The sequence below is a fragment of the Myotis lucifugus genome, unplaced genomic scaffold (genome assembly GCF_000147115.1).
Source record: "Myotis lucifugus unplaced genomic scaffold, Myoluc2.0 scaffold_46, whole genome shotgun sequence".
NCBI classification, from domain to species: domain Eukaryota; kingdom Metazoa; phylum Chordata; class Mammalia; order Chiroptera; family Vespertilionidae; genus Myotis; species Myotis lucifugus.
The window spans coordinates 7,128,930-7,156,311 of record NW_005871094.1 but is presented as its reverse complement, the minus strand read 5'-3'; the positions used below and the strand labels follow the sequence as shown (position 1 = coordinate 7,156,311).

The 27,382-nt window shown below is 39.4% G+C and overlaps 2 protein-coding genes across 2 annotated transcripts in view; one reads left to right on the top strand and one right to left on the bottom strand.

The window, feature by feature from the left end:
* AHCYL2 (adenosylhomocysteinase like 2) overlaps positions 1-27,087 on the top strand; it is a 168,399-nt gene extending 141,312 nt beyond the window's left edge. Inside the window, 11 exon segments of the mRNA XM_014455492.1 lie at positions 614-720; positions 2,268-2,384; positions 6,459-6,522; positions 6,987-7,075; positions 9,846-9,916; positions 12,654-12,748; positions 19,909-20,007; positions 22,110-22,178; positions 22,301-22,379; positions 23,643-23,763; positions 24,135-27,087. Coding sequence (XP_014310978.1) covers positions 614-720; positions 2,268-2,384; positions 6,459-6,522; positions 6,987-7,075; positions 9,846-9,916; positions 12,654-12,748; positions 19,909-20,007; positions 22,110-22,178; positions 22,301-22,379; positions 23,643-23,763; positions 24,135-24,141 — 918 coding nt within the window. The 3' untranslated portion in view covers positions 24,142-27,087.
* LOC102423763 (cytochrome c oxidase subunit 6B1-like) lies at positions 13,682-14,127 on the bottom strand. The gene has a single exon (XM_006088367.3). The coding sequence runs from the start codon at positions 14,041-14,043 to the stop codon at positions 13,783-13,785; it is 261 nt and encodes an 86-aa protein (XP_006088429.1). The 5' UTR covers positions 14,044-14,127; the 3' UTR covers positions 13,682-13,782.
* Positions 27,088-27,382: the final 295 nt, after the last annotated feature.

Genomic DNA, 27,382 nt, shown 5'->3' with positions numbered 1-27,382 from the left:
ACTGATTATATTTAAAGTACTAAATTTAATTAATAGAAACATTCTCATATCAAATTTAGGCTTTCTGAATATTTACAGTACATTCAAGAACTAGTGGTTCAGGCCCTGGCCAGGTAGCTCAGTTGGTTAGAGCATCTTCCTGATACACTAAGGTTGTGGGTTCGATCTCCAGTCAGGGCACATACAAGAAGCAACCAATGAACACATAGATAAATGGAACAACAAACCTATGTTTCTTTCTCTCTCCCCGCCCCCCTTCCTCTCTCTCTAAAATCAATATATAAAAAAATAAGAACTAGTGATTTAGATAACCACTTGAGTTATTAGTCCATAAGAAAATCCTCATTGTATTGCTGTGTATTTTGCTTTATTAGGTGAAAAGTCATTTGGCTATTAAAATTACAGTTGGTTTTTCACCCCTCATTGTCTTTTACTTCAGTCTAATGACTGTTTTGGTCATCATACTGGCTTTAAGTTACTTTACATAACCATGTGGGAAATTTGAAATAGCTGTAAATGGACAATTGGAAATTGGGATATAAGACCCAGAGAAGCACTAGGAACATTGAGCCTTCAGCAAAATGAATGACATTATTGATGCTTATTATTGCAGATCTTGGATGATGGAGGGGATCTAACTCACTGGATTTATAAGAAGTATCCCAACATGTTTAAGAAAATCAAGGGCATAGTAGAGGAGAGTGTAACTGGAGTTCATAGGTAAGATTTGGCATGGACATACCTGGTTTTATGCAGCCTAGACATACATTCTTGTAACCACATACGTGTAGAATACATTAGGTTAAAAACTGGAACCCACTATGAGGTAATGAGATCTGAGTCTGCACACTTGTTTTTTTTATTAACAACACAAATAACAAACCTAATATAGTGAAGGTGGGGATGGGTAGGGAACAAGTGTGGTCCTCGTGTTTTCTAGTCATTGTAATACAATGTCTTTCTTTGGATGAATTCATTTATGCCAGCGGTTCTCAACCTGTGGGTCGCGACCCCTTTGGGGGTCGAACGACCCTTTCACAGGGGTCGCCTAAGACCATCTGAAAACACATACATAATTACATATTGTTTTGTGATTAATCACTATGCTTTAATTATGTTCAATTTGTAACAATGAAATTGGGGGTCACCACAACATGAGGAACTCTATTAAAGGGTCGCGGCATTAGGAAGGTTGAGAACCACTGATTTATGCAATTGATATTCATTGAACTTCTACAGTTAACCAGGAACAGCTCTAAGAACTGTGCTAGGGGTCAAGCACTAGGCAGAACAGACAAAAACCTGGGCCTTGATACATTCTTATGTAGAGAGCAAGAATTTGGGGTCCTTTTTCTCAAAAATGAGCAATAATTTCCTGAGTAAAATGGAAATCATTTCTGTTTACTATTATTCACCCAGAAAGAACTGAAAGTATAAAAATAAAAGCTTTAAGCAAGTAAATTCTGAATAGCCATCTTCACTGCTTCAAAATTCTGTGATCTTTTTGAATATACAAAACTATAGTCTAGCCGTACTATAAGATTCTTAGAAAGAGATGAATTTTGAATAAAACACCTGGTTCTGATACTTAGTCGAATCAGTTTAAATAAAACTCCTATATATAGATATGCATATTTATAGATATATGTATTGAGATTTTAAAATGGAAACTGTTTGGAAGTTAAAATTATTGCATTAGAGTAGTGGGACTAAAATAGTACTTAAAGTTAATTTTTTTATAATTAAAAAGGTGAATAATATTAGTAAGCAATTTTAAAATGTATATTTTAATTCTTATAATGTAGAGGTTGGTTAGAGATTTTCCCCACATGCCTTTTGACTAAGATCTTTATTCTAAGCTATATAGACTCTAGAACAGCGGTTCTCAACCTGTGGGTCGCGACCCCTTTGGCGGTCGAACGACCCTTTCACAGGGGTCGTCCAAAACCATCGGAAAACACATATATAATTACATATTGTTTTGTGATTAATCATTATGCTTTAATTATGTTCAATTTGTAACAATGAAATTGGGGGTCACCACAACATGAGGAACTGTATTAAAGGGTCGTGGCATTAGGAAGGTTGACAACCACTGCTCTAGAAATATATTCTTTATTTCTCTTTATATACCTAATAGGATAAACTACTCATGTCTCACGCTGTCATGCCTACCCAGTCAACATATTTCTGGAACTTGATATGAACTGACAGAAGATTACAGTATCTCATTGTTTTATGTTCTTTTTTATTTCCCTCATCCTCAGGCTGTACCAGCTATCCAAAGCTGGGAAGCTGTGTGTTCCAGCCATGAATGTGAATGACTCAGTCACCAAACAAAAATTTGACAACCTCTACTGTTGCCGTGAATCTATTCTTGACGGGTAATTTTTCATTATCTTTGTGATGAGCTTGAGTTGTTGAAGTGAGGTCCTCAGCGTTTTAGTTTTGAAAATTATTCATGTAGCACCTCTGAATCTATCATCACATCATCCTCAGATTTTATAACCCAGAGCTACCATTGCTATCACTATTAGAAGCAAATCTATTTTATATAAAAGATCAGATTAGCCCCTGTCTATTGATGGCAGTTTTTAACTTGGTGACTCTAGCAGGCCTGAGAGTAACTAACTAAAGTCATTATAAACATGTAAGTATCTTTGATGGTTTGGGAAAGGTTCCTGATGTTTCTATTTTAGGTCATATTGCCAGTTCTTAAGCTCCAACTATCATATAATTCTCTTGCCATCTGGAAAGTTGTGGTGAGCACAGAGTCAATTCTCAGAGGCATTTCTAGTTTTTCAAATCTGTAATAATTGCAAGTCTGACAAAATCTACTTAGATATATACCAAATACTCTGTTATTCCAGTACCCAGTTCCTGTTTCTATACTTGTGCCCTGACATAACTTTATTCTTCTGGGAAGACTCAGTAATTCCCTGTCTGAAACCATTAAGTTGGTTTCCATCATGTATAGCAGGGGTCCTCAAACTACGTCCCACGGGCCACATGCAAATACAAATATTGTATTTGTTCCTGTTTTGTTTTTTTACTTCAAAATAAGATATGTGCAGTGTGCATAGGAATTTGTTCATAGTTTTTTTTTTTAACTATAGTCCAGCCCTCCAACGGTCTGAGGGACAGTGAACTGTCCCTCTGTTTAAAAAGTTTGAGGACCCCTGATGTATAGGTTAATGGGAAAGGAAAGAAAGGGCCTGTGGGTCACATTACCAACCAATCTGGATCCCAGGCAGTTTGCAACACCACAGGCATTGGTGAAAGACCTTGGTTTGACTATTGGTCCTATCACTTATTAACCGAAAGGCTTTGGACTAGTTATTTAACCTCTCTGTGCCTATTTCCTCATCTGTTAAATGATGATAGTAAGACCAACTTCATAGAGTTATTGTGAGGATTAAATGAGATAAGGTATGAATCCTGATATTCAATGTTAATTCCTTGCTCTTCTTTCTAGAACCCTGTACAGAATTTTCTGTACAGTAAATTCTAAGATTAAGTTAGATCTTAGAGGAAGCTTTTTACTTTGAAATCTTTTTTTGGGGTAGGGCGTGTTCAGTGCAAATTTGAACTATTATTATTACTCCTTTGAGTCAATAGTATTATCAGACACATTGGACATTTAAATGTATTCTCAGTCTATCAGTCTGTTTATAAACTGTCCCTAGTTCTGTCCATATTTAAGTGTTATTGTAATGTAAGTAGCCTTGGGCCTGATAAAATTAATAATAATCTGGCTATATACACATTAAAATATTTACTCATCCACAACTAAGTATCTTGTAGATTTTTCAGTTCTCAAATCTATGAGCCTAAAATCTGTCTATACTGGGTTCAGTAAAAGATACATAAAGGGACCTACACTAGTTCATAAAAATGGAAGAGTCCCTCCTAAGCACTGTTTACCTGGTGGGTAAGAAAGATTCTTTAATAGCAGATGTGTATGAAATGAAGTAAGATGCAAGCAATGGAACAGAAGTTAAGGTTAATGAAGAATTAGGAAACCATCAACCATCTGCCAGAAAACCTGCTGAGTAGTAGGAGTCATTGGCACCTTCAGGTGATGAGAAACCTCCCAGTTGGGTCATGGGCAGTTGTTCCTCTCAGAGGAGTTGAGTGCAGGAGGAATTAAAGAAAAGGCAGTTATGCTCCAGGGAAGGCTGCAATGGAAAAGAGAGGACATTCAGCCCAATAGAGAGTTCATATGAGGAAAGGATTAGTGATTGAGCTCCTGTGGTTCTAAGAGCTGGTTACACACTGCACCGTAAGCTGTGTGGGAATGGCCCCACTGACTCCTAGAGGACACTTCCGTAATTGGTCTGCAATGCCAAAAAGCAGTGCAAATTTTTTTTCTGATGCCAAAATTATGTTATATTAAACCAAAAATGTCTGAAATACTTGTTCCCGTTATAACATTTTCAGAGAAAAAGGAAAACAAAACACAGGAGGCAGGAAAGGGGGTGGGGTGCCAGCATGTGTCTTTTGACCAGGGACCTGCAAGGAGCCCATAGGACTCGGCCATCACTTTCTCATTTTATCTGTCATCCAACTGTCATTTCTTGTCTTCTGGAGACTGAGGTTCCACCTGATAGGAACACTAAGAATATCCCTGATGTGGTTTTCAGATTATAAAATAGATTGTATTTCAGGAACCCTTCTAGAGGATCCTGGGGCTAGAAGAATTAGAAGTAGGAGGCTTGACATGACTCATACACCACCAGAGAGGTTACTCCCAACTCCTCTTGCACCCCCCTCCACCCCCAAAAAAAGGCCCTTGTTGGACTGAGGTCTTTTCTATTCCTTATCCTCTAACCTTGAGGCAAATGTGGGTTCCTAAGATGACAGGGAAATCACTACCTAACTGGAATCCACCTAGGTCTGTCAGCTTATCATTTGCAGAGTAGCAGTGTTGGTGAAGTTTCCTTCCCACCACACAGTCATTTGTAGTCAGGAAAGACTACAGATAGTAGTTGGGAAGAGAGGCAGAAAGGCCTGAGGGTAGTCAAAGCAAAGGAGGCTCAGAATATGATCTATTGATTTTCCTGGCTGTGTTAGCCCTTCCAGGACCATTCTCCGAAGCTCCGACTTTTGAACATGGTAGTCCAGCCAGACTAGACTTACTCTTTTCACTCAAGAATTGCCTCTGCACTTAATTGATATTTATTGAGTTTTATTTGGGTTAGGGAGTTATACTGGTTCCTCTTGAGTGGAGTTGTCAAATCCTCAGAAAAACAGGATTCCTACTTTGCCTTTGGGGCATTTATAGACTCTTCAACAGCAGAGATTAACAGAACAGTGAGTAGAAAGACCCACAAATATTTGTAGGAGCTGTCTATCTCAGAAGTTTTAGTTGAAAACCTTCTGTGTAGCCAAAGATTCCTAGAGAAGGGAGACTGATTGAACCTAAAAAGAAACCAGAAACTGCTCCTACAAGTTCTTCCAAGAGACCCTGAAAACAGGAAGGACCTTTATTCCAGTTCGTAGAGAATCAGCGATGAAGTAGAACATGACTGAGAAGGAATCCGCCCCAGAAAACTCACTATCTCATGTAGTCGGTGTTGGCGTGTTTCAAAACTCCTCTCCATCTTGTCCATCACCCTCCCTGTTGAATTAATGTGGGACCTGTTGGCCACTATGATACTACTAAATGTAGTACTGATCTATCAGTGTCTGTCTAATTCAATAAGCTAGCATGTTTTCATTAAGCCAGATATTCCAAATGTTGTATAATAAATTCAGGATGTCCCAAAAGAATGTATACACATTTTAACAGCTGATAGCTCAATTGATGTTTCTTTCTTTTCAGACTTAACCCATTGGAATTAATAATTATTCAAAGTATGTATACATTTTTTTGGGACACCCTGTATATATTGCTTTTATGTTTAAAACTTACTTTGGCCGAAACCAGTTTGGCTCAGTGGATAGAGCGTCAGCCTGCGGACTGAGAGGTCCCGGGTTCGATTCCGGTCAAGGGCATGTACCTGAGTTGCGGGCACATCCCCGGTGGGGGATGTGCAAGAGGCAGCTGATCGATGTTTCTCTCTCATCGATGTTTCTAACTCTCTCTATCTCTCTCCCTTCCTCTCTGAAAAATCAATAAAATATATTTTTAAAAAAATAATAAATCCTTTAAAAAAAAAAGTTACTTTGTAGTCTATAGCTGCTTCCCTTCTGCACCACTTCCAAGACAAGGGAGAAAAAAGAAAGAAAGAAAAAACAAAACTCATATACAGATGCAATTGGTTGGATAGCATGGAATGAGAAAATACATATTTTATTAAACCTTTCTTTCTAGTTTTTAAATATTTTATCTAGGATGAAACCAGGCATTCTTTCAAAATAGGAAAAAACACACCATGAAACATGAAAACAAGGAACCTAATCTCAAGGGAGAAATGAAAAGATTTTTCTGATGTACTTTTCCCCCTCCCCACTAGACTTAAAAGGACAACAGACATGATGTTTGGTGGAAAACAGGTGGTGATCTGTGGCTATGGAGAGGTAAGGTTTACCCTTTCAATTATGTATTAGGTGTTTAAAATGTATTTTGCTAAAATAAACTAGAATTTCTCATTTGTATGGACATAAAAGTACATTCATTTATCACTTTAGATGGGGGAGTGGGATAACTTTAGAGACTCTCTGGTTCAATTACAATGTTTCTTTTTCCCTCTTCATTTTTGCCATTTTTTCTTAAGTTGATTTTCTAACTGTTCCAGTGTACTGTTTGTGATGTTCTTTTAGCTTGAGTTTTTATTATGAATCGTGACTGTGGGTGTTTCTTATGCACATACATGTGCTAAGCAGGAGCTAGGAGTTTGTTTATGAACTGCATTCATTTATTTGTTTTTCTTATTTTTCCCCAAGCATGAATCTATTCAGTGAAATTTCTTTGGGGGCGGAAACTTTGAGAAACTGTTTTCTCATTGACTTTCCTTATTATGTGTACTTTCTCCCGTTTTCAGGTGGGGAAGGGGTGCTGTGCTGCCTTGAAAGCCATGGGCTCCATTGTGTATGTGACTGAGATTGACCCCATCTGTGCTCTTCAAGCCTGGTAAGGGTACAAAGAGACGTTCCTTTCCCTCCACACCTCCATCTAGCATGTGATCGTGTAGCTGCCTCAAAGAATGGCCCAGTTAATATACATTTTAACTTAGAGGGGCCCAGATCCTGAGAGAGGCTGCTGTTAACTGTAAGATCAAGGAGCTCTGCTCAGAGAGAAAGATGATCAGAGAAGCTAAAATGTAGAATTCCTATGGAAATACCCTCTGCTTTGACCTAGAGAACAAGTAGTTCCTTATCTTCTCCATATAATCCTCCTCCCTTTGGAAAAAAATGATAAAAAAGGAATCAGGCTGGTACCAGGTCCCTTCTCATGTGATACACTGAAAAGAGCACTTCTACAATAGTCCTCCCAAAAACGTATAACTAAATCTAATCAGAAGGACACAGCAGACAAATCCAAATTAAGGGTAAAATCTGCTGAGTGAAGGGTGTATGAGAGATGTTTGTAGTATTCTTATAATTCTTAAGTTTGAAATTATTCCAAAATTAAAAGTTTAAAAAAGAATAGTTTCTTTACCATCTGTAAAATGTGAGTACTCTTACTTACCTCAACGTGTTGTGAACGTTCAGTAACATAATTATATATTTATTATATAATGTATAATCATATATAATAGTCATATAATTATAAAAAGTACAGAGCTGCTGCCACATAATAAATGCTCACTGAATGGTAGTTATTATTAAAATTGTCTCTTGCCACCCTCAACAGGATGGAGAAACCACTGTCCCTGAAAACTACTGCAAACCCAGTGTCTATAGCCTGGGTTACCTACCCAGTCTTCACCATTAATCCTCCAGAGGAAAGTGCCCAGGATAAAATGAGGCATGACATAAAGATTTTATCACAAATATTCCTACCTGTCCTACTGTTCCTCACACATCCTAGCCATAAACCCACAGATTTCCCCAACAGAGTTGTTGGTTTTCTCTGAGTCAGGGATCCAGCACCCGAAGGAAATTATCACCATTCTTAAATTATCACCTGCTGCCAAAACCGGTTTGGCTCAGTGGATAGAGCGTCGGCCTGCGGACTGAAGGGTCCCAGGTTCGATTCCGGTCAAGGGCATGTGCCTTGGTTGCGGGCACATCCCCAGTGGGGGATGTGCAGGAGGCAGCTGATCGATGTTTCTCTCTCATCGATGTTTCTAGCTCTCTATCTCTTTCCCTTCCTCTCTGTAAAAAATCAATAAAATATATTTAAAAAAAAAGTATCACCTGCTTTAATACTCACTGATATACTGATTCAAATTATAGACACAAACTGATCATTTACAATATATCAGGTACTATGCTGTGTGCTAGGGATGAATAAGATAAATAAGTGAATGAGAGAAGACAGGTACACAGACAGATAACCACTGTGCAGTATAGTAAGTGCTATGATTGAGGTAAACAGCACATGCTCCTTTAGGAACCAAGAGAGAAATATCTAACAAAAGAGCAAGGAGGTAGGGTCCAAAGAGGTGTCAGTACAGTTGAGTCTTGAAACTGGTATAAATGATTTCTTAGTTTGGAAGTAAATTCCATAGTTACCAAGGAAGGAGAGAGTGCAATATATTTAAGAAGCTTGACATATTTTAATGTAGCTAGTCTATAGGGTAAATTTGGGAGGAGTATATCTGAGATAGGAATCGTATGTCAGGATAATCATATATCAGTAGAAGTATTTGGGTCTTTTCCTGAGAGCAGGCAATCTCCCTGGAGTATTCTAAACAAGGAAGTTACATGATCCAAGTTGCATTTAGGGAAATCCACTCTGCAAAATGAATTAGAGAGGCATAGACCTATAGAGGTGATGAGATTGGTCCAGGAGCTACTGTAGTAATACAGACAAATAAAACCTGAACATAAGGCCAGCATGTATGGAAAGAAGGGACAGATTCAAGAGGTTTTAAGGAAGTTAGGTAAAAGATTTGGTGCCAACCTCACTTAGGAAGAGGCAGTAGGCTCAGACATCCTAGTTTATTTGGCTTATATAGTTGGGTGAACAAATAATGCTAATAATATAGAAAATACAGAAGAAGAAATAGAGTTGGGGACGTGGAGAGATAATGAGTTTCTTTTCAAACACAGTAAGTTTGAGATCCTTGTGGGGCATCTAGCAGAGCTGTCTAGTGGGTAATTTGATCCAGGGCTCTGAAGTTTTGGAGATATCTAAGCTAAAGATATAGATATGTAAATCAGCCACCTATGAGGGGTCATATATAGCCAGGAAAAGGTATGGAGAAGTGCTGAGAGAAAAGAGTACCCTACATTTAAAGATTGGTGAGATTGAGAAGGAGCAATCAGAAAAGTAGGAAAACTAGGATAAAACAGTATGGACTCCAAGGAGTATATAGATTTAAGAAGACAAATAATGTTTAATGTACTAGAGGAAATCAAGTAATATATGAGTCTAAATAAATTTACTGTGGCATTCAGGAGATGATTGATGATCTTGGAGAGAAGCAGTTTCAGTGGGGAGTAGGTTCAGTGCTAAAATGGCACTTTCTAGAAACTTAATTGGGGAATCCCATGCTTAACATTGTCTCCCTATTATCAGGAAGAATCAGGTTCCAGTGATGCAAAAGAATCTTTTATTTCTGTCTTGAATGAACTAAGGAAATGGTTTGAATTTTTCACTGCTAAGAGTAGTCCAGCTATATCAAGAAATGACAGTGTAGGAATCAAAGCAACTTAGTAATAGCTTTTGAGGTTCTTCAGCAAAAACCTCCCAGTTGCCTTTTAGCTTAATTGATCATGCTTTATTTCTACAGTATGGATGGATTTCGCCTGGTGAAATTGAATGAGGTCATCCGACAAGTGGATATTGTTATTACCTGTACAGGTACGATTATAACATCTAAAATGGGTGGCACTTGAGAATGCCTTTATGGAACAAATGAAAAATGGCTGAAAATGTTCTGAACAAAACCAAACTCTAAAAGCCAGAGATAGCAGTTTACAAAACCAGTCAATTTTTCACATTCTTCCTGCCTCTGTAGAGCTTGACCAAAAGTATGCCTTTAAGTCATTCATAGAGGAAGGTTTCTTCCCATCTCTTTGTTCTATATCTCCATTCATCTTCAACCACCTAGGACAGTGATGGCGAACCTTTTGAGCTCGGCGTGCCAGCATTTTGAAAAACCCTTACTTAACTCTGGTGCCGTGTCACATATAGAAATTTTTTTATCTTTGCAACCATAGTAAAACGAAGATTTATATTTTTGATATTTATTTTTTATATTTAAATGCCATTTAACAAAGAAAATTCAACCAAAAAAATGAGTTCGCGTGTCACCTCTGACACGCGTTTCGTAGGTTCGCCATCACTGACCTAGGAGATGGCTAGAGATGAGTTTTGTTTGGGAACCCAGATCTTACATTTGTACATTTGATTTTTTTAATTTTACCTCCAAAAGTGATATATATTTCTCTATAGACCCTATAATAAAAGCAAGGCTGAGCAAAATTCGTAGAGAAAGTGGGAAACGTAATTGTATTGATTCCCAAAGAGGTAGATTTTGAGTTTTAGAGAGGAATATGCAGAAATAACTAGTTTTCTTGGACTGAGATTTTATCTTTATGTTAGAACCATAAACTGTTGGAACATTGGTTTTCTTTTATAATTGTATCTTAGAGGGGGAAAATCAGAATATTTAAAAACGAAAGTATGTATATAGGCTCAAGAAGAGCTGGGGGCAGCCCTAACTGTTTTGGCTCAGTGGATAGAGCGTCGGCCTGCGGACTCAAGGGTCCCAGGTTCGATTCCAGTCAAGGGCATGTACCTTGGTTGCGGGCACATCCCCAGTAGGGAGTGTGCAGGAGGCAGCTGATCGATGTTTCTAACTCTCTATCCCTCTCCCTTCCTCTCTGTAAAAAATCAATAAAATATATTTATAAAAAAAAAGAAAAAGAAGAGCTGGGGGCAGAGAAGAGGGACCACAAGAAACTGTTCTTGCTTCACATCAATCCATTAATCTATTTTTAAAATAAATTTATTGAGATCTAATTCACGTATCTTAGATTTTACCCATTTAAATGTACAGTTCAATGCTTTTTTTTTTTTTTTTTTAGCAAATTCATAGGGTCATACAAGCATCACCACAGTCTAATTTTTTCATTGATATATAATCCACATATGAAAAAATTCACCCTATAGACTAAGTATAGACGTAGAGGATATTATGCTAAGTAAAATAAGTCAGACAGAGAAAGACAAATACCCTCTGACTTCACTTATATGTGGAATCTAAAGAACAAAATAAATGAACAAACAAAATAGAAACAGACTTATAGATACAGAGAGCAAACTGGTGGTTGATAGAGGGGAGGGGTGGTGGAAAAAGTAAAGGGATTAAGAAGTACAAATTGGTAGTTACAAAATAGTCACAGGGATATGAAGTACAACATAGGGAATATAGTCAATAATATTGTAATAACTATGTCTGATGCCAGGTGGGTACTGGAAATATTGGGGGGAATCACTTTGTAAGGTGTATGATTACCTAACCACTATGCTGTACACCTAAAACTAAAACAAAGTATATATTGAATGTAAACTGTAGTTGAAAATAAAATCTAAAAATAAAAGAATAATGCTGCTGTGAATATTGTGTACAAGTTTTTGTGTGAACATGTTTTCAGTTCTCTTGGGTGTATACCTTCAGGTGGAATTGCTGGATCATATGGTAACTCTACTTTTAACATTTTGAGGAACTGCCAAACTTTTCTAAAGTGACCGCACCAATTTTGCAATCCCACCAACAATGCATGAGAATTGCAGTTTCTTCACATCCTCGCCAGTATTTGTTATTATCTGTCTTTTTTAATTATAGCCATCCTAGTAGGTGTGAAGGTTTTGATTTGTATTTTCCTGATGATGTTGAGCATCGTTTAATGTGCCTTTTGACACATCTTCTTTTGAGAAATGTCTATTCAGATCATTTGCTCATTTTTTAATTCGGTTATTTGTCATTTTACTATTGAGCCAAGAGTTCTTTATAAATTTTGGGTACAAGTTCCTTATCTGTTATGTGATTTGCAAATATTTGTCCTGTTCTGTGGGTTGTCTTTTCACTTTCTCGGTGATATCATTTGTAGCATAAAAGTTTTAATTTCAACGTAGTTCAGTTTAGTTTTTCTTTGGTTGCTTATGCTTTAGGTGTTACATCTAAGAAAGCATTGCTTAATCCAAGGTCAGAAAGATTTATTCCCAGTTTCTGTTCAGACTTTTATGGTTTTAGCTCTTACATTTAGGTCTCTGATCCATTTCAAGTTAAAATTTAAGTATGGCCCTAACCGATTTGGCTCAGTGGATAGAGCGTCGGCCTGCGGACTCAAGGGTCCCAGGTTCGATTCTGGTCAAGGGCATGTACCTTGGTTGCGGGCACATCCCCAGTAGGGAGTGTGCAGGAGGCAGCTGATCGATGTTTCTCTCTCATCGATGTTTCTAACTCTCTATCCCTCTCCCTTCCTCTCTGTAAAAAATCAATAAAATATATTTTTTTAAAAAATTTAAGTATGGTGTGAGGTAGGAGTCCAGCTTCATTCCTTTATATGTGGCTATCTCTTCTGTTTTTAAGGTAACAAGAATGTGGTAACCAGAGAGCACTTAGACCGGATGAAGAATAGCTGCATTGTTTGTAACATGGGACATTCCAACACAGAGATTGATGTGGTAAGATCAAGCGAGTCATCATTGGGGGCTTTTGCTTTCCTCCTTGCCAAGGAACAAACTGGAAGAAGAAAGAGCGGGCTCACCAGCCACTCTAAACATGATTGTCCTTGTCAGATCTGCCCACAGTCTGTTCACTTACTAGCCCTATGATCTGTGCTTGTAGATAATATGAAGCTTCTTTGTCTCAACTTAATCATTTCAAATGATTGTTTTCTCCCACCCAAGCTTGATACCTGTTTACACTATAAGCCATTTTATCTTATATTTAGGATTGAGAGCTGAGTAAATTCAGTACTACAAAAAGGATATAGTAAATGTGAGTCAGTTTTTATAAAATGGTAGTCAGTATTCTGGGGATGTTTAATTTTACCATGAATGTAAGATAGGTTGGTTTAAGGAAACAAGTCAAGGGAGAGAAATCTAGGGGCTGAAATGAGAACATTGCTTAAGTTTGATTGTGTCTGTCAAATACTATGGTTTCTTTTTTCTTTCTCCCTCTTTCATTGGGCTAAGTCTCCCCTTAACTGTTTTCCAACTATAGTAATTGGATCTCTAGGTGCCACAATCAACTCAGTAGCACATGTTCCTCAAATTTGATTCTCTGATTTGATTACATTCACCCTAAAATTTTCAAATCCAAAATAACACTTGGTCCAACTAAGTTGCCCAAGTAAGAGTTAATAGAAGTGTTATTTATTTCTTTTCAGACTTACCAAAGTATTTCTCAGTGTGACTTTCACTCTGTTTTTAATATTTTATGGCATTTTTCTGGCACAACTGTATTTCTCTCTGGGTAAATGGCTCAAGCAAAGCATGCTTTTATCTCCACTGAGGGCTGCTCTGATTGAGCTTCAGCATTGCCAGGTAAGGATCAGTTATATATTGAGAGCCTGTTGGATAATATCTATTTTATTTACTTATTTATTTATTTTTACAAGTATTTATTATTAGTTAAGCCATGATTCAGGATTCTAGAGTGGGATGTACCCAGGCCCCCCTTCCCGTCCCTGGGGGAAGGATGGAGGATGCCCAGTTCAGATCTTCCCAGGAAATGTGCCTTCTGCCCGGCGGTCATCCCAGGCCGAAACCCAGGATATGGGGCACAGGGACTTGTATACACGCCGGTACCATTCACACACAGAGACATCACCCCCTTTAGCAGTCATTGCCTTCTCACAGCAGTGGAAGTCCAGGTAGTTCTGCCAACAGTTCCTGGTCTGGCTCTGGTTGGGGAAGCGGCTGTCAAAAGGAGCAGTCCGGTAGTTCTTGATTTTGGTCTTGATGTCTTCTGCCATGTTGCTGATTCCTAAAGACGCCCCTGAAGCCGCTCGCAGCTCAATGTGACCTCAGCAAAGAGACCGGATAATATCTATTTTAAATGGTTTCTCTTTTTAACTCTGTGCTCTATTTTTATTTATTTATAAAAATAGCTGGACAAGCAACCTACCAAAGCCTATTCTACCCTTGATGTTTCTGAGTGGCACGGCTCCATTACTCTTGTTTTACAACGATATTTTGCTTATGAATCATTTAGTTAGTTCTTTTTGTTGTGGTTGCGGTTGGGTTAAGTTTCACTTATGTGCCATACTGCCCCTTTAGTACATGGTCTAAGATATTAATATTTCTAAAACTGCCTAGCACATGATTGTACTTTTTTGGATTAATCTGCTTATAGAGCCCCCAAATGGGAAAAACTTAAGGGAAGTAGTAGTAGTCCTGCTCTGAGCTTAATGAGAAATTTTTTGATTAAGAGAAGTGGAAAGGAATTTTCCCTTCTAAACCCTCAAGAAGCACTGAACTGAAAAGAATTCCAAATGCAAACATGCATTTTTATATTTTTACTTTATCTCATTTCATTCTCTTGATCACCTCATGAGGCATTATTCTTGTCCTTGATTTTCAGTTGGGAAACTATGAAGTTAAGTACATCATTCAGTCATACACATTGATTTTTAAAAAAATGAATTTAAAACACAAAATCCAGGACTTTTTACTTCTAGACTAGTTTTTTGTTTGTTCTGTTTTTCTGCACTATTACCTCCTCATGATTTCCAAATTAACTTCCAATTGTGATGGTGATCTCTCCTCTGAAGGCAGCCCAGACATAAGTAATCTCTCAGGATAAAGGCCAGGAGGCTCCTTACCTTTAATCACAAACATTTATAGTGATTGTTACGTGCCAGGTGCTGTCTAGATTCTTGGAATCAGTGAACAAAACATGCAAACATTCCTGCCCTCACGGAGCTTACATTTTATTTTTTTTTAATCTTCACACGATGATACTTTTCCATTGATTTTTAGAGAGAGAAGGAAAGACAGAGAGAAACATCTATGTGAGAGAAACACACTGATTGGTTGCCTCCTGCATGAGCCCTGACCAGGGCCCAGGCCAGGGAAGAGCCTGCAACCAAGGTACATGCCCTTGACCAGAATCGAAACCAGGACCCTTTGGTCTGCAGGTGGATGCGCTATCCATTGAGCCAAACCGGCTAGGGCTGGAGCTTACATTTTAGAGAAGAAAATAAAAAACAATAAACATAATAAGTAAAATGTATAGTAGGTTAGAAGGCAAAAGCACCATGGAACAAAGAAAAAGTAGAGCATAGTAAAGGTAATCAAGAGTGCTGAGTTATAATTTTATTTTACTAATATTTTTATTGACTTAGAGAAAGGGAGAGAGAGGGAGAGAAACATGCATCAGATGCCTTCTGCACACCCCCACTGGGGATTGAGCCCGCATCTGGGGCATGTGCCCTGACCAGGAATTGAACTAACAATCTTTCGATGCACGGGACAATGCCCAACCAACTGAGACACACTGGCCAGGGCATAGAGTGCTGAGTTATAATTTTAAGTAGAGGAGTCAGGTATAAGCCTCATTGAGAAGGTGATGTTTGAGCAGACTTGAAGGATTAGTCATGGGTTTTTAGGTGAAGAGTATTTCAAGATGAGAGAATAGTCAGATAAGTGCCCTGAGGCAGGAGGGTGCCTCGTCTGTTTGAGGATCAACAATGAGGCCAGAATGGTTGGAAAAGAATGAGTAAGGGGCAGGATGAGGTCAGAGAGGTAATGAGCCAGACCTTATAGGGTCTCATAGGCCATTGTAAGAATTGATTATATTCTGAGAGAAATAGGGAGTACTGGTAATATTCATAACAGTCTGAGTTCTGTTTTCAAAGGATGGCTTTTATTTTTAAAAGATCACCCTGGCTTCTGTGTTTAGAGTAGGCCTAGTTTTACAGGTATTGCTAGGTGCCTCAGTATCTTCCAGGTACACTAGCCAAAGGCCATCTCTCAGTTCTTTTTGTGCTTTTCTTAGCAGAGGGTATATAACTAAACCAAATAGTCTAGAAAGGGAGATGCTCAGAAGGGCTTTAGAAAAATTAAGTTACTCTACCTTTGATGGAAGTGTCCTAGGGAATGTAAAATGAAATTTAAGGAAATAGCAAAATCAACTAATAATTGAAACCAGAATGTTCATTCGCTATTTAGCAAATTTGTATTGAATGCTTGCTCTGCTCTGTGCCAAGTGCTTGTCTGAAGAATAGCAGAGAACAACAACATGCCTGCTCTCCTGGACTTTACATTCCAATGTGGGAGGCAGACAATAAATAGACAGTCGCCCTAGCCAGTTTGGCTCAGTGTGTAGAGCGTAGGCCTGCGGACTCAGAGTGCCGCGTTCAATTCCGGTCAAGGGCACATGCCCGGGTTGCGAGCTCAGTCCCTAGTAGGGGGCAGGAGGCAGCCAATCAATGATTCTCTCTCATCATTGATGTTTCTATCTCTCTCTTCCTCTCCCTTCCTCTCTGAAATCAATAAAAATACATTTTAAAAAATAGACAGTTATTGTCAGTTAGTGCCTAGAGTTGAAGAAAAGCAGCCAGAAGAGCAAGCCTTCTGAGAATTCTATTCAGAGAATAGTGAGTAAAAGACCCTAAGGTAGAAAGTGCTTAATGTGCTTGAGGAACAGAAAGGATACCATCTTAGCAGGAACAGAATGGGGAAGGGGATGAGAACAGGAGACACCTCACGGAGGCCGTGTGTTATGGAGAACTTTGTAGGCCATGATAAGGGCTTTAGATTTTATTCTGGGCACAGGGAAGCCATTGGAAGGTTTTGAATAGGTAACTGACAAAATCGGACTTATGTTTTAAAAGATTACTCTGGTCGTTGTATAAAGAAAACATGTCCGCAACTTGAGTAGTGATAGAGACCATAGAAGGCTCTTTCAGTATTTCCAGCGATAGAAGTTGGTAGCTTGGATCAGATGGGCAAGCACTGAAGGTGATAAGAAGTCATATATTGTGAAGATAGGACCAATAGGAAGTAGAAATTTAGTTTTACCTAACCTTGAGATGTTGACTGCTGTATTTAAACAAGGAATAGCTCATCAAGAATTGGTCATTTAAAAGCTGCATTTTTTCCTGAGAAATATTAATGCTGTAGGGAACCTGTGATAGGGATTGTGCTCTTAGCTGCCTTTTTTTATTATTATTATGTTTTTATTGATTTTTTTAGAAAGAGAGGAAGGGAGAGGGATAAAAAGATGAAACAGTGATGAGAGAGAAACATTGATTGTCTGCCTCCTGCATGCCCCCTACCTAGGATCAAGCCCATAACCTGGGCCTGTGCCCTGACCAGGAGTTGATCTGGTGACCTCTTGGTTCATGGGTCGACAACCAACCACTGAACCACACCGGCTGGGCTCTAAGCTGCCTTTTGGTCATGTCTTTCGCATATTGCCTTTCCCTTGAAAGCAGATATGCTTACCCATGTGCATCACATAGAAGGCCTGTAAGCTTCATAATTTAAGTAGTTAGATCATTATGTACATACTAGAGGCCCGATGCACAAAATTAGTGCAATAGTAGGCCTTCCTTCCCCTGGCTGCCAGCACCAGCTTCCCCTCTGGCACCCAGGACCTGGGCTTCCCTCGAAGTGTCCAATCTAATTAGCATATTACACTTATATTATTATAGATGCTTTAAAAGTTTTAGTCAGCCAAAGAGTTATGACCTGAGACTTGCTATTTACTACTTGCTTTGCAAAACAAGAACCACAGCTGTTTTCCCTGGGGAAAAAAACAACTGATGTGCACTGTTCCTAATCATTAATACTGATTTGTGCAAGTATAGTAACTGGCTGATTTACATGGACATACACCGAGCTTGGGAAGGTAGTCTGCATTAGGGAACTTCTTCCTGGTGGGCTGGTTAGTGATTGTAAATCCACAGACAATTGGATGCCTTTAAGAGAAAATCTCGTAAAGCTGTGCTAGAGCCATAGCAAACCCTTCTCTTGAGGAGCGTGGCTGTCAAATGGACCTCAGTAGGTTATTGAAGTTGCCTGGATAACTCTTCAATCCCCATTTTAAACTGATCCTTGGGTATTTTGCTTGCAACATAGCCATTTTAAAGTCCCATCATCTCAGTCAATAAATACCAGTGTCACCATGGAGTATTTCTTGGCTCTATGTTGTTATTGCCTTCCATGGTGATATTTCTAACTTAATTTCTATCCTTAACATCCCAAAATTATCCATTTGCTTAATTTTTTTAACTCTATTTAGAGTACTCATAAAATTTCTTTTTAAAATCCTAATTTTAAAGTAATATTTGCTAAAAAATATATTTTTAAAAGGTAATATTTGCTTAGTTTAACATTTCAAACGATATAAATACATTTAAAGTAAGAAATAAAAAATTTACATAATTGAGATTATAGTATATTGTTCTGCAACTTGATTTTTTCACTTAACAGTAATGAGTGGTTTTCACATTAACACCTATAGATATACTTCTTTTTTTAAACAATTACATAATATTCCATTGTATAGAATTATCTTGGTTTACTTAGCCATTTCCTCGTTGATTTACACTTTGCAATTAGAAACAACACTGGATGAACATTCTTGGGCACTTATATTGAGCAAGTTTTTCTATAGGATACAGCCTTCAAAGTGAAATTGGTCAAAGATTATGTTCATATAAAATTTTGTTAGCTACTGCCAAATTGCCCTCTAGAAAGGTTTGACATTTCAAGAAATTTATTTACTTCCCATCTACCTAATAAATGGACCCAGACCATTAATACTGTCCTGAATGTCTATCTTTCCCACTAGGCTGAAAATGAAAAGATGATACATTCCCTATCCAGAAATAGCTCACATTCTAGTAGAGGAGTCCATAGCCTTCTCTATAATAGTGTCCTTTACCACAGTGTCTGTACTCAGTAAATGATTATTGTGTAACTGAAGTATTTCTCTTTGTCTGAAAACTACTATTTGGCAGAACTCCTAAATTTTACCACCGTGATCCAATAGGTACTCTTAGAATGTGGACTTTCTATTGTAGGCATTGCCTTTTGGAAGAAGGAAGTTGTCTTCAGTCTAAACCTTATTACTGTTATTTGATTGCTGCTGTTAATAAACTTAACATCTCTTCTCTTGTTCTCGGAATATACAATATACAGAAATGGAAGGAGGGTGAGCCCATTGGGAGCTTTATTCTACCATTAAGCATTTCTCTAAAGCCTACTTCACATTTGCACTGAGGTCACAGAGCTTCTGCAACTTTAGGGTGAACCACCATCATTCAGAAGGTGGAAACTGGGACACTGGGACAGGAGGGCAGAACTTGGGCCCTAGCATGCTATGTTTAGGATGTTCAGCCTTCTCTAACTAATCTCACTCAGCTCTGAACCTCCTTTTTTGTGTGTCTCTTTGGCACTTATATATTCAGTTTGCACTGTATTAATTTGCACTTGTTTGCATGTTGCTTTGTAAGTATTTTAAAGGCTTTTCCCTCCCCCCCTCACATGTGTATTGTTTTGTGTCCCTAGCCAAAATAAGAGCTTTTTGAAGGCAGAAACCATGTCTTTGGTTTCTTTTGTATTTCCCATAGCACCTTTTACTGTGCTCAGCAGAGAGTGGGCGTACTGTATATGTTGTGGAATGACATCCTGAGTGATCCCTCCCTGGCTGGGCCTAAGATTAAATTTCCTGAAATGGAACAGTCCTAACCAACCCAGGACAGGTATTCTCCATCTAGCATGTTGGTTGCTTCTTTCAACTTGCTATTTGAAATGGCTCCCTTCAACACTTTTTGTCCACCAAGTGGGACCTGGCATGGCTGATGATTTGCTTGCTGTATGTATTCCAGGCGAGTCTGCGGACACCAGAACTGACCTGGGAGCGAGTGAGGTCCCAAGTTGACCATGTAATATGGCCTGATGGCAAGAGGATAGTATTGCTGGCAGAGGTAAGACCTGAGGCTGGTAAGAGAGATTCAGTTCTGACAGGAGAGACTGCAATACTCAGATCTCCTCCTCCTCATGTTCTCTCACACTTTTCAACTCCTCTTAAGCACAAGCTTAACTACTTTACCAGTGGATTTTACATCTAACTGTGAAAGGTCTTTTCATTTTCATTTGACAATTAAACTATTTTGGTTCCCCACTTTTCACCAATTATCCTGTCTCTCTATGTCACTCTACAGGCTGAGTCAGATAATGACTATTACTGTGAAAGAAATTCATGGATAGAACCCATGCCACTCTGAGTGTTGCTTACAAAGAGATAATGTCGATTGTGGGATGATTTAATCAGTAAGCACAAAGTAGATATTGCTGGCTGTAACTAAGACGATCTTAGGCAAGCTCTGGGTAGGTCCTGTCTTTATGATAGATTCCATTTTTGAGTGTCCATTCCCCTGAATTGAGCCAGACATGCAGTATGTACCCAGCTGTATACTGGTTGTATGATTGATAGTTCCCTCTCCTGGCTTCTTCTAACTCAGACTTTGTCTTGACTTTCATTGGCCTTTTAAGTTTGAGTATCCTTCCTGTTCTCTTTAACTTTCCTCACCTTATCTCACCTTCTCAGATACTTTACAGCATCTATAAAGGGGCTGAATTTCTTCACAAGAAAGGAATTGTACAGGGAGGGGCGGGACAGGTTGTTAAATATTCATTAATTGCTTTGATGTCAGCCCACTGTCTGGTGACTTATTCCTCGTTGCTCTAGAACAGTGGTTGGCAAACCACGGCTCGCAAGCCACATGTGGCTCTTTGGCCTCTTGCGTGTGGCTCTTCCACAAAATACCACATGCGGGCGTGCACATACAGTGCGATTGAAACTTCGTGGCCCATGCGCAGAAGTCGGTTTTTGGCCTGGGCGAGTCTATTTTGAAGAAGTGGCATTAGAAGAAGTGGGGGGTGTGGGTTGGTCGGGCGACGGGAAACCGGAGACGCAGCGCAGGCAGGCCACGGGATCCAAAGCGCGGGGGAGGCACCAAATATCAACAGTACTTAAACTATATTGGTAGGTTAATAACAATGTACCTACCTATACAGTTTAAGTTTAAAAAAATTTGGCTCTCAAAAGAAATTTCAATCGTTGTACTGTTGATATTTGGCTCTGTTGACTAATGAGTTTGCCGACCACTGGCCTAGAAGGTCCATTTAGTCATTCTTGTGACAAAAGCAAGTCACCAATTGTTTTTGGTGCCTGTGGTTGAGCAAAAAAGGTTGTCAAGCTTTTTAGGAAATGAAGTAGGGAAGGATGGCATTGGAGACAGTTTCTAGCTCTTCTAGTCTCTGAATCATCCACTCAAAATACAAGGTAGCCCTTGAATTTAGGGGAACTAAATTGAGAAAGAAGCACAAGAATCATCACAGCTTCCTAAATCCAAAAAAAATCTTTCCTCTCAACCTGGAGAGTTTCCCCTGAATTTGACTACATCAATAGTTAGGACCTTCTTTCAAAGGGATGTCCATGCCTTAGAGGGAGGATATCCTGCTGTAGAATCAGGAAGTTCAAAGACTGGCCTAAGACTCAGTATCTGTGACCATCTTTTTTACATAATCCCAAGGATCTTTTATCTGTTAACTTCATCAAATTCTCCAGAACTTATTATGGTTTCACTTAAATGTCAATCAATTAATTTCTATTTATTTATTTAATGTGAAGCTCATAAGCCAGAGACCCTGTAAGAACTGGCTCTTTTTTTTTTATTTTATTGATTTTTTACAGAGAGGAAGGGAGAGGGATAGAGAGTTAGAAACATCAATGAGAGAGAAACATCGATCAGCTGCCTCCTGCACACCCGCTACTGGGTATGTGCCCGCAACCAAGGTACATGCCCTTGACCAGAATCGAACCTGGGACCCTTCAGTCCGCAGGTTGACACTCTATCCACTGAGCCAAACCGGTCAGGGCTAATTTCTATTTATTGAACACCTGCTTTTTGCCCAGCAGTGTTATTGGGAAGTATTTGGAAACAGGCAGGCATGCACTTCCCTCACTCCTCAAAGGCTGGAGACTTGGTCCTAACCAGTTTGTGTCGTAATCCTTGCTCTCCAGGGCCGTCTGCTGAACCTAAGCTGCTCCACAGTGCCTACATTTGTGCTCTCAATTACCGCTACTACTCAGGTAAGGCCTCCAGAGGGGGAAAGCAGTGGCCTGGAGAGGATCCTGAGACCATCAGGGTTTTACTTGATGTGGGGCGGATGGTTGTGAATGGCACAGCAGCATCCATCTCTCTGTTTTTCTAGGCTCTTGCCTTGATAGAGCTTTACAATGCTCCTGAGGGTCGCTATAAGCAGGATGTCTACCTGTTGCCCAAGAAAATGGGTAAGTATGTGTTCTTCCATCTCCATCCTTACCAAAGTAGTTCAGAATCAGAGGTTAACTGAAGTTTGGGAGCATGATGTTTCATAAGGACAGGAAAAAAAGAGAGAGAGAGAGATGTTTATCTTGTAAAGTAGGAGCTAGAATTCCTAGGTTCCATCCTCAGCTGATTGATCCCATGTTCCACACGGGTTGCTCCAGTAAAGTCGCGACACTTTGCTATGATTTTGTTTACCTGCCTGTGCATTTAAGGGTTTTCTCTCATCAAGTATCTTGTCTGTAAGAATCTCAAAGAAGAAAAAGATTTTCCCCAAGAGAGGAATCATCTCCTACCTTGCAACATCTGACTTATTCCACTTCTAGACAGCCCCTACCAAACGCTCAGACCGGAGGACTTTCATTCTACGCCTTCTAACTCTTAACCCATTGTTCCAGCCAAAGGAAAGCTTCTGAATAGCTTCTATGACGAGTTTAGTTATGTGGGTGTTTTGTATAAGAGAAACATTAAACTGTCTTAAATTTTTAAAGAACCTGCCTCAAGCACTTGAACTGCAACTGTGTTTATAAGCTCCTGACACAAAGATCGGGGAATAAATCAGCTTCTGGTTTCATTTTGCTTTAGCACTAAATGCAAAGCAGCTGTTAGAAGTTGACATGTTTTCCTTGAGTAGACACTTTGGAAGGATATAAAAGAAATAGAGCAGTACATATTCTGAACGAATATGAAGTGAAGTTAGGGAGAACAAACAAATACATAGGGAATGACATAAAATTTTGAATAAGTAATATGCATTCAGGAAAGGGAATGTAAACAAATCATAAGAGAACTAAACATACTGAAAGCAAGTGTGGTATCATTCTTAGTCATTCCTTTCAGGTTTACCAGATGTGAGTTTTTCTGAGTGACTCAAGGTATAGAGTTTGAGGCAGAACTAAAGTTGGAGCTTCCCATTTTTTAGTCCTCCCACTAGCCTATCCTTTCTTTTAGACCCAAAGGCCTATTTCTTTCATTTCTCCCTGAGGAGAAGGAAAGGTTCAGGATCAAAGCAGCTTGTAAGGAAGAAAGGTTATGGCTTTGAAAGGTTATGGGTTCAAAGTTCAAGCAACCATTCCTTAGAACTAAGAGCCAGTGAGCAAAAGTTGAGCGTTTTTCATTCAGCTCTAAGAATTAGAAGGTGTCTTTCAACTTTTTAAGGCCTAACATGTAGAGAACAGCCAGACAAGAGGCATGAATGCTTATACCAGGGCTTCTGTGGTCTGTTCCAGATGAGTATGTGGCCAGCCTACACCTGCCCACCTTTGATGCCCACCTGACAGAGCTGACAGATGAGCAGGCCAAGTATCTGGGACTCAACAAGAATGGGCCCTTCAAGCCTAATTACTACAGGTGCCTTGGGTTCTCTAGAAATCAGGGAAGCCTGGGTAGTGAAGACCGAATTGGTCTTTGCATCATCGCCATATTTACCTGGAATCAGAAAAATAAACCCCCCTCCCTTGCTGCCACCCGCAAAGGACTCTGAGGCTTTCTCAAGACATTAGTGTTCCCTTCCCTGAATTTGCCTTTCTTCATTTCATCTTCTTGATATGATTTTTACCTCTTTATAGAGAAATACTGGCTTTTTTAACACAATTATCTACCCTCCCCATACACTCCAGAAAAGTCCCTGCCTCCCTAGTACACCTCTAAGCAGGCTCTTCATGTCCCAGCATCCCCACAAGCTGATAACATCACAGTCTCATCTTTCTTTTTCCCTCCAGGTATTAAGTTCCTATAACTCAAGCCAGAAGAAGTTTTAAGGAATAGAACTCCAAGCCTTTTCTCCACTCCTACACAGGAAGGAACCCAGCAAGCTGCTTCTCTAATCAGCTGCCCGCCGTGCTCACCTTATATGTTAGATTATTTATTTATTAAAATCTAGAATCCTGTGCCTGTCGCCTTGGCCCAGAGTGGTTACTGCCCCGAGGGCTGTGAGAGCCGCAGAGGACAGGCTGAGGAAGGGAAGAAATGGGTAACCATTCCCAGTGCATCTTTTGCATTATTCCCTATTGACTGAAGCCTTAGCAGTGGTCACCTTCTCTTGTTCAGGCTCAGGAGTGAGTCCTGGGATTCCGGACTCCTTGTTTCCTGGGGTTTTCTGGGATACATTTTCAACAGCTGCTTTTCTCAGCTTTGGTTTGTCCCCAGATAAGGCTGTTTGGAAGCCACTGTATTAACATGGCCTGGGTTCCCAGCCATCATCATTGTCACTGCCTTCTTTATAAAATGGTTGGAAAGGATTGTTACGGCTTTGGCAAGCTGCACCAAGAACTCAGCTATGCCTGTGCTTACTGGAACTCCTTTACCCGGGACTCCTTTCTTCTTAAGTACTTATGTCCATTTTAACACTTTCTGGTTCCAAGAGGAATGTGCTTCCATTATTTTCTCAGCATCTCTGATATTTGTCAGACATATGTTTTGCCATCTTTCTAACCCAAACTGCCCTCTCTCTGTTCAGGAAGTGGGAGGCAGCCCTACTGGGGCCCATGGTTGTACTTCCTTGTCATTTAACTGGATAGTTTCCCAGGAAGCTCCCTCCAAATTGACATTGTTTCAGAAATGTGGAACATTGCTTCCTGAAACTTCCTTTTATTGCCTAAAACTGCTTCTGAAACTGAGCAGGGAAAGGCATACTTTCCAAGGGATTTGGAGTGTATGGCTTTGGAAATGGGACAGGTCTTTCAGGCCCACAGCTTGACGCCCTAAAGAAGCAGAATGTATTTATTTGTCTCCTGGGAAGATCTTTGCAGCTTAAACTGTACAGAGATGACACTGTAAACTGTCCAGATGGTCAAAGTCAGGTTGAATGTCATTGGACATTCAGCTGTCAATGAAACTGAAATTTACTGTCTCTAATTTAGTCTGGTATTTCTTCTTTGTTAGGGTATCTTTTTATGTTCTGGCCTTTTCCATCTTAGGGGCCTGTGTTTCAGAAGTCATTTCTTGAGTAACTCCAACATTACAAACAATTAGTAATGTGAGCAGCCTGAAATTTTATGTCCCACCTAAGAGTTTGATTCCTTTTGGAGACAGACCTATTGGTCTTAGGGTTCCAGTGGAACCAGATTAGTTGTAAGAGTTAAAGTCTAGAGTGGCCCTACAAATCTTGAATGAAGTGAGTCCCCTTTCCCCCTTCCAACCCTAATTAGACTCTCAGGTTTGTTTGTTTTCCTGTTTTGTTTTTTTCCTATCCTGGTCTGCCTCAAAGAGTCAAGACCAAGGTGACTCAAGAAAACACCAGACCACCCAGGGTCACTATAACCTTCCCACTCTAATTCTCCTCCCCAGCCTCCACCTGCTCCAACTTACCCTGCTCTTCACCTACACCCTCTGGAAGTGATCTTCCTTTTGGAGGCAGGGAGGTGGACCTTAGGTAAATGACTGTTTGCTTCATTAGATACTATATAGGCTCAGCCATACGGTCTGATTACTCAAAGGCCGTATGTCTTAGCAAGCACTGGAAAAAAGCCACGTACATGGCTATATTCTTTCATGAAGAAGGTCATAAATGCTGAAAATTCTACAAGGCTATTTAATTTTTTTCATTTGCTTACCCAGTTCTGATTTTTGTATTAATTAATTGGACCCCTTTTGCAAAAGATTCCGATTTTTGTACTTTATCTTATATCTAGAGAAAATTCCTTAGGCAGATATCTGGACTCTGGCCTATTATGTTCTTAGGCCAAAAGTCATAACCTGCTGTTTCTCAGCAAAGCCTGGCTCTCTATGGAACTTCCTTTGTGCTGATCCTGACAGAACATGCCCTTCCAAAGGAAAAAGGAGCCACACTGGGCTTCTAGGTTACGTTGCTAGTGTTGCTGCCCATAATGAGGTATTTGCCTCTGAGTTCCAGATGACTTCTCCTTTCTCTCTGGGGATCCTGTGTCATCAATCACTGAGAAGAAGGAGGCACAAGCCTGAGAATTTGGGTTCTGCTTTAGTTGGAATTTGGTCATTATTCCCTCTACCCTTGGAATCAGAGCAAATGTGTCTTCTTCCCTCAAGCTCTCACCTAGACGCCTCCTAGGTATCTGGAAGCATGGGAAAGAAAACTAATTATCTCTTTATGCGGCCCTGGCCTGTGGGAATACTTACCATTTTCCCTATGATGAATTTGTGCTAGTTTTCAAGGTCTTTTTTGTCTTCTTAATGAAAAAATTGTTTTCTTTCTCTCTTCTTTTTTGTTTTTAAAGAAACGTATTTGGTCCACCTTCCCTCTGCCCTCCTACCTCCTCATCCTATCCTCCCATATGAGCACGGCTCCCATGGCCATATACTCCTGCAAAGCTTTTTTGCTGCTTGGCTTTTCTCTGAACAGATCTAAAATCGCTGCTCCTATGGTTTTTTCAGAATTAACTTTGTCACAGTTTTAAAAAAGAAATTCGAATGCATTGTTGCATTAAGCTTTTTTTAATTAAGGAAAATTATTGAAAGAAAATAGGCAACACCAGCAAATTATATATGGACAAGTTCTAAGCTATATATACATACATATATATATATATATATAAATAACCATCTAGTTCTCATTGTCATCTAACGAAAGGAAATAAAACCTCTAAGGATCACCATTTCTGAAGAGGCTCTTGGAAATCGTTATGTCTAAGTGATTGTATTAGATCAGCAATAATGAACATGTAATCTCAAAAGATAAATAAAATATTCTTAAATGGATTCCTGTCTTGAGAGTATTCTTTGCTTCTATGAACTACTAATACAGAGATGAGAGAAGTTTCTGGGCAACAGGCTAAAGAGCTTGCTGTAGGGCAAGGATGTGAAAAACTGAAGCAGTTACCAATAGGCATGTTGAATGGCCTTGGGTCCCTATTCTATCATGGGTCATTCCACTAATTAATATCCCCCACCCCACCCCTCCGTTGCATGTATAAATATACTGCTTTCTCAGAACCACCACACTGGGGAGTTGAGAAGTGTAGGCTTAAGGCAGAGAAATTAAAGCCTCATTATA

What these genes read in the sequence shown, in the direction of transcription:
- LOC102423763 (XM_006088367.3), bottom strand. Translation starts at nt 14,043, where the DNA reads ATGGCAGAAGACATCAAGACCAAAATCAAGAACTACCGGACTGCTCCT.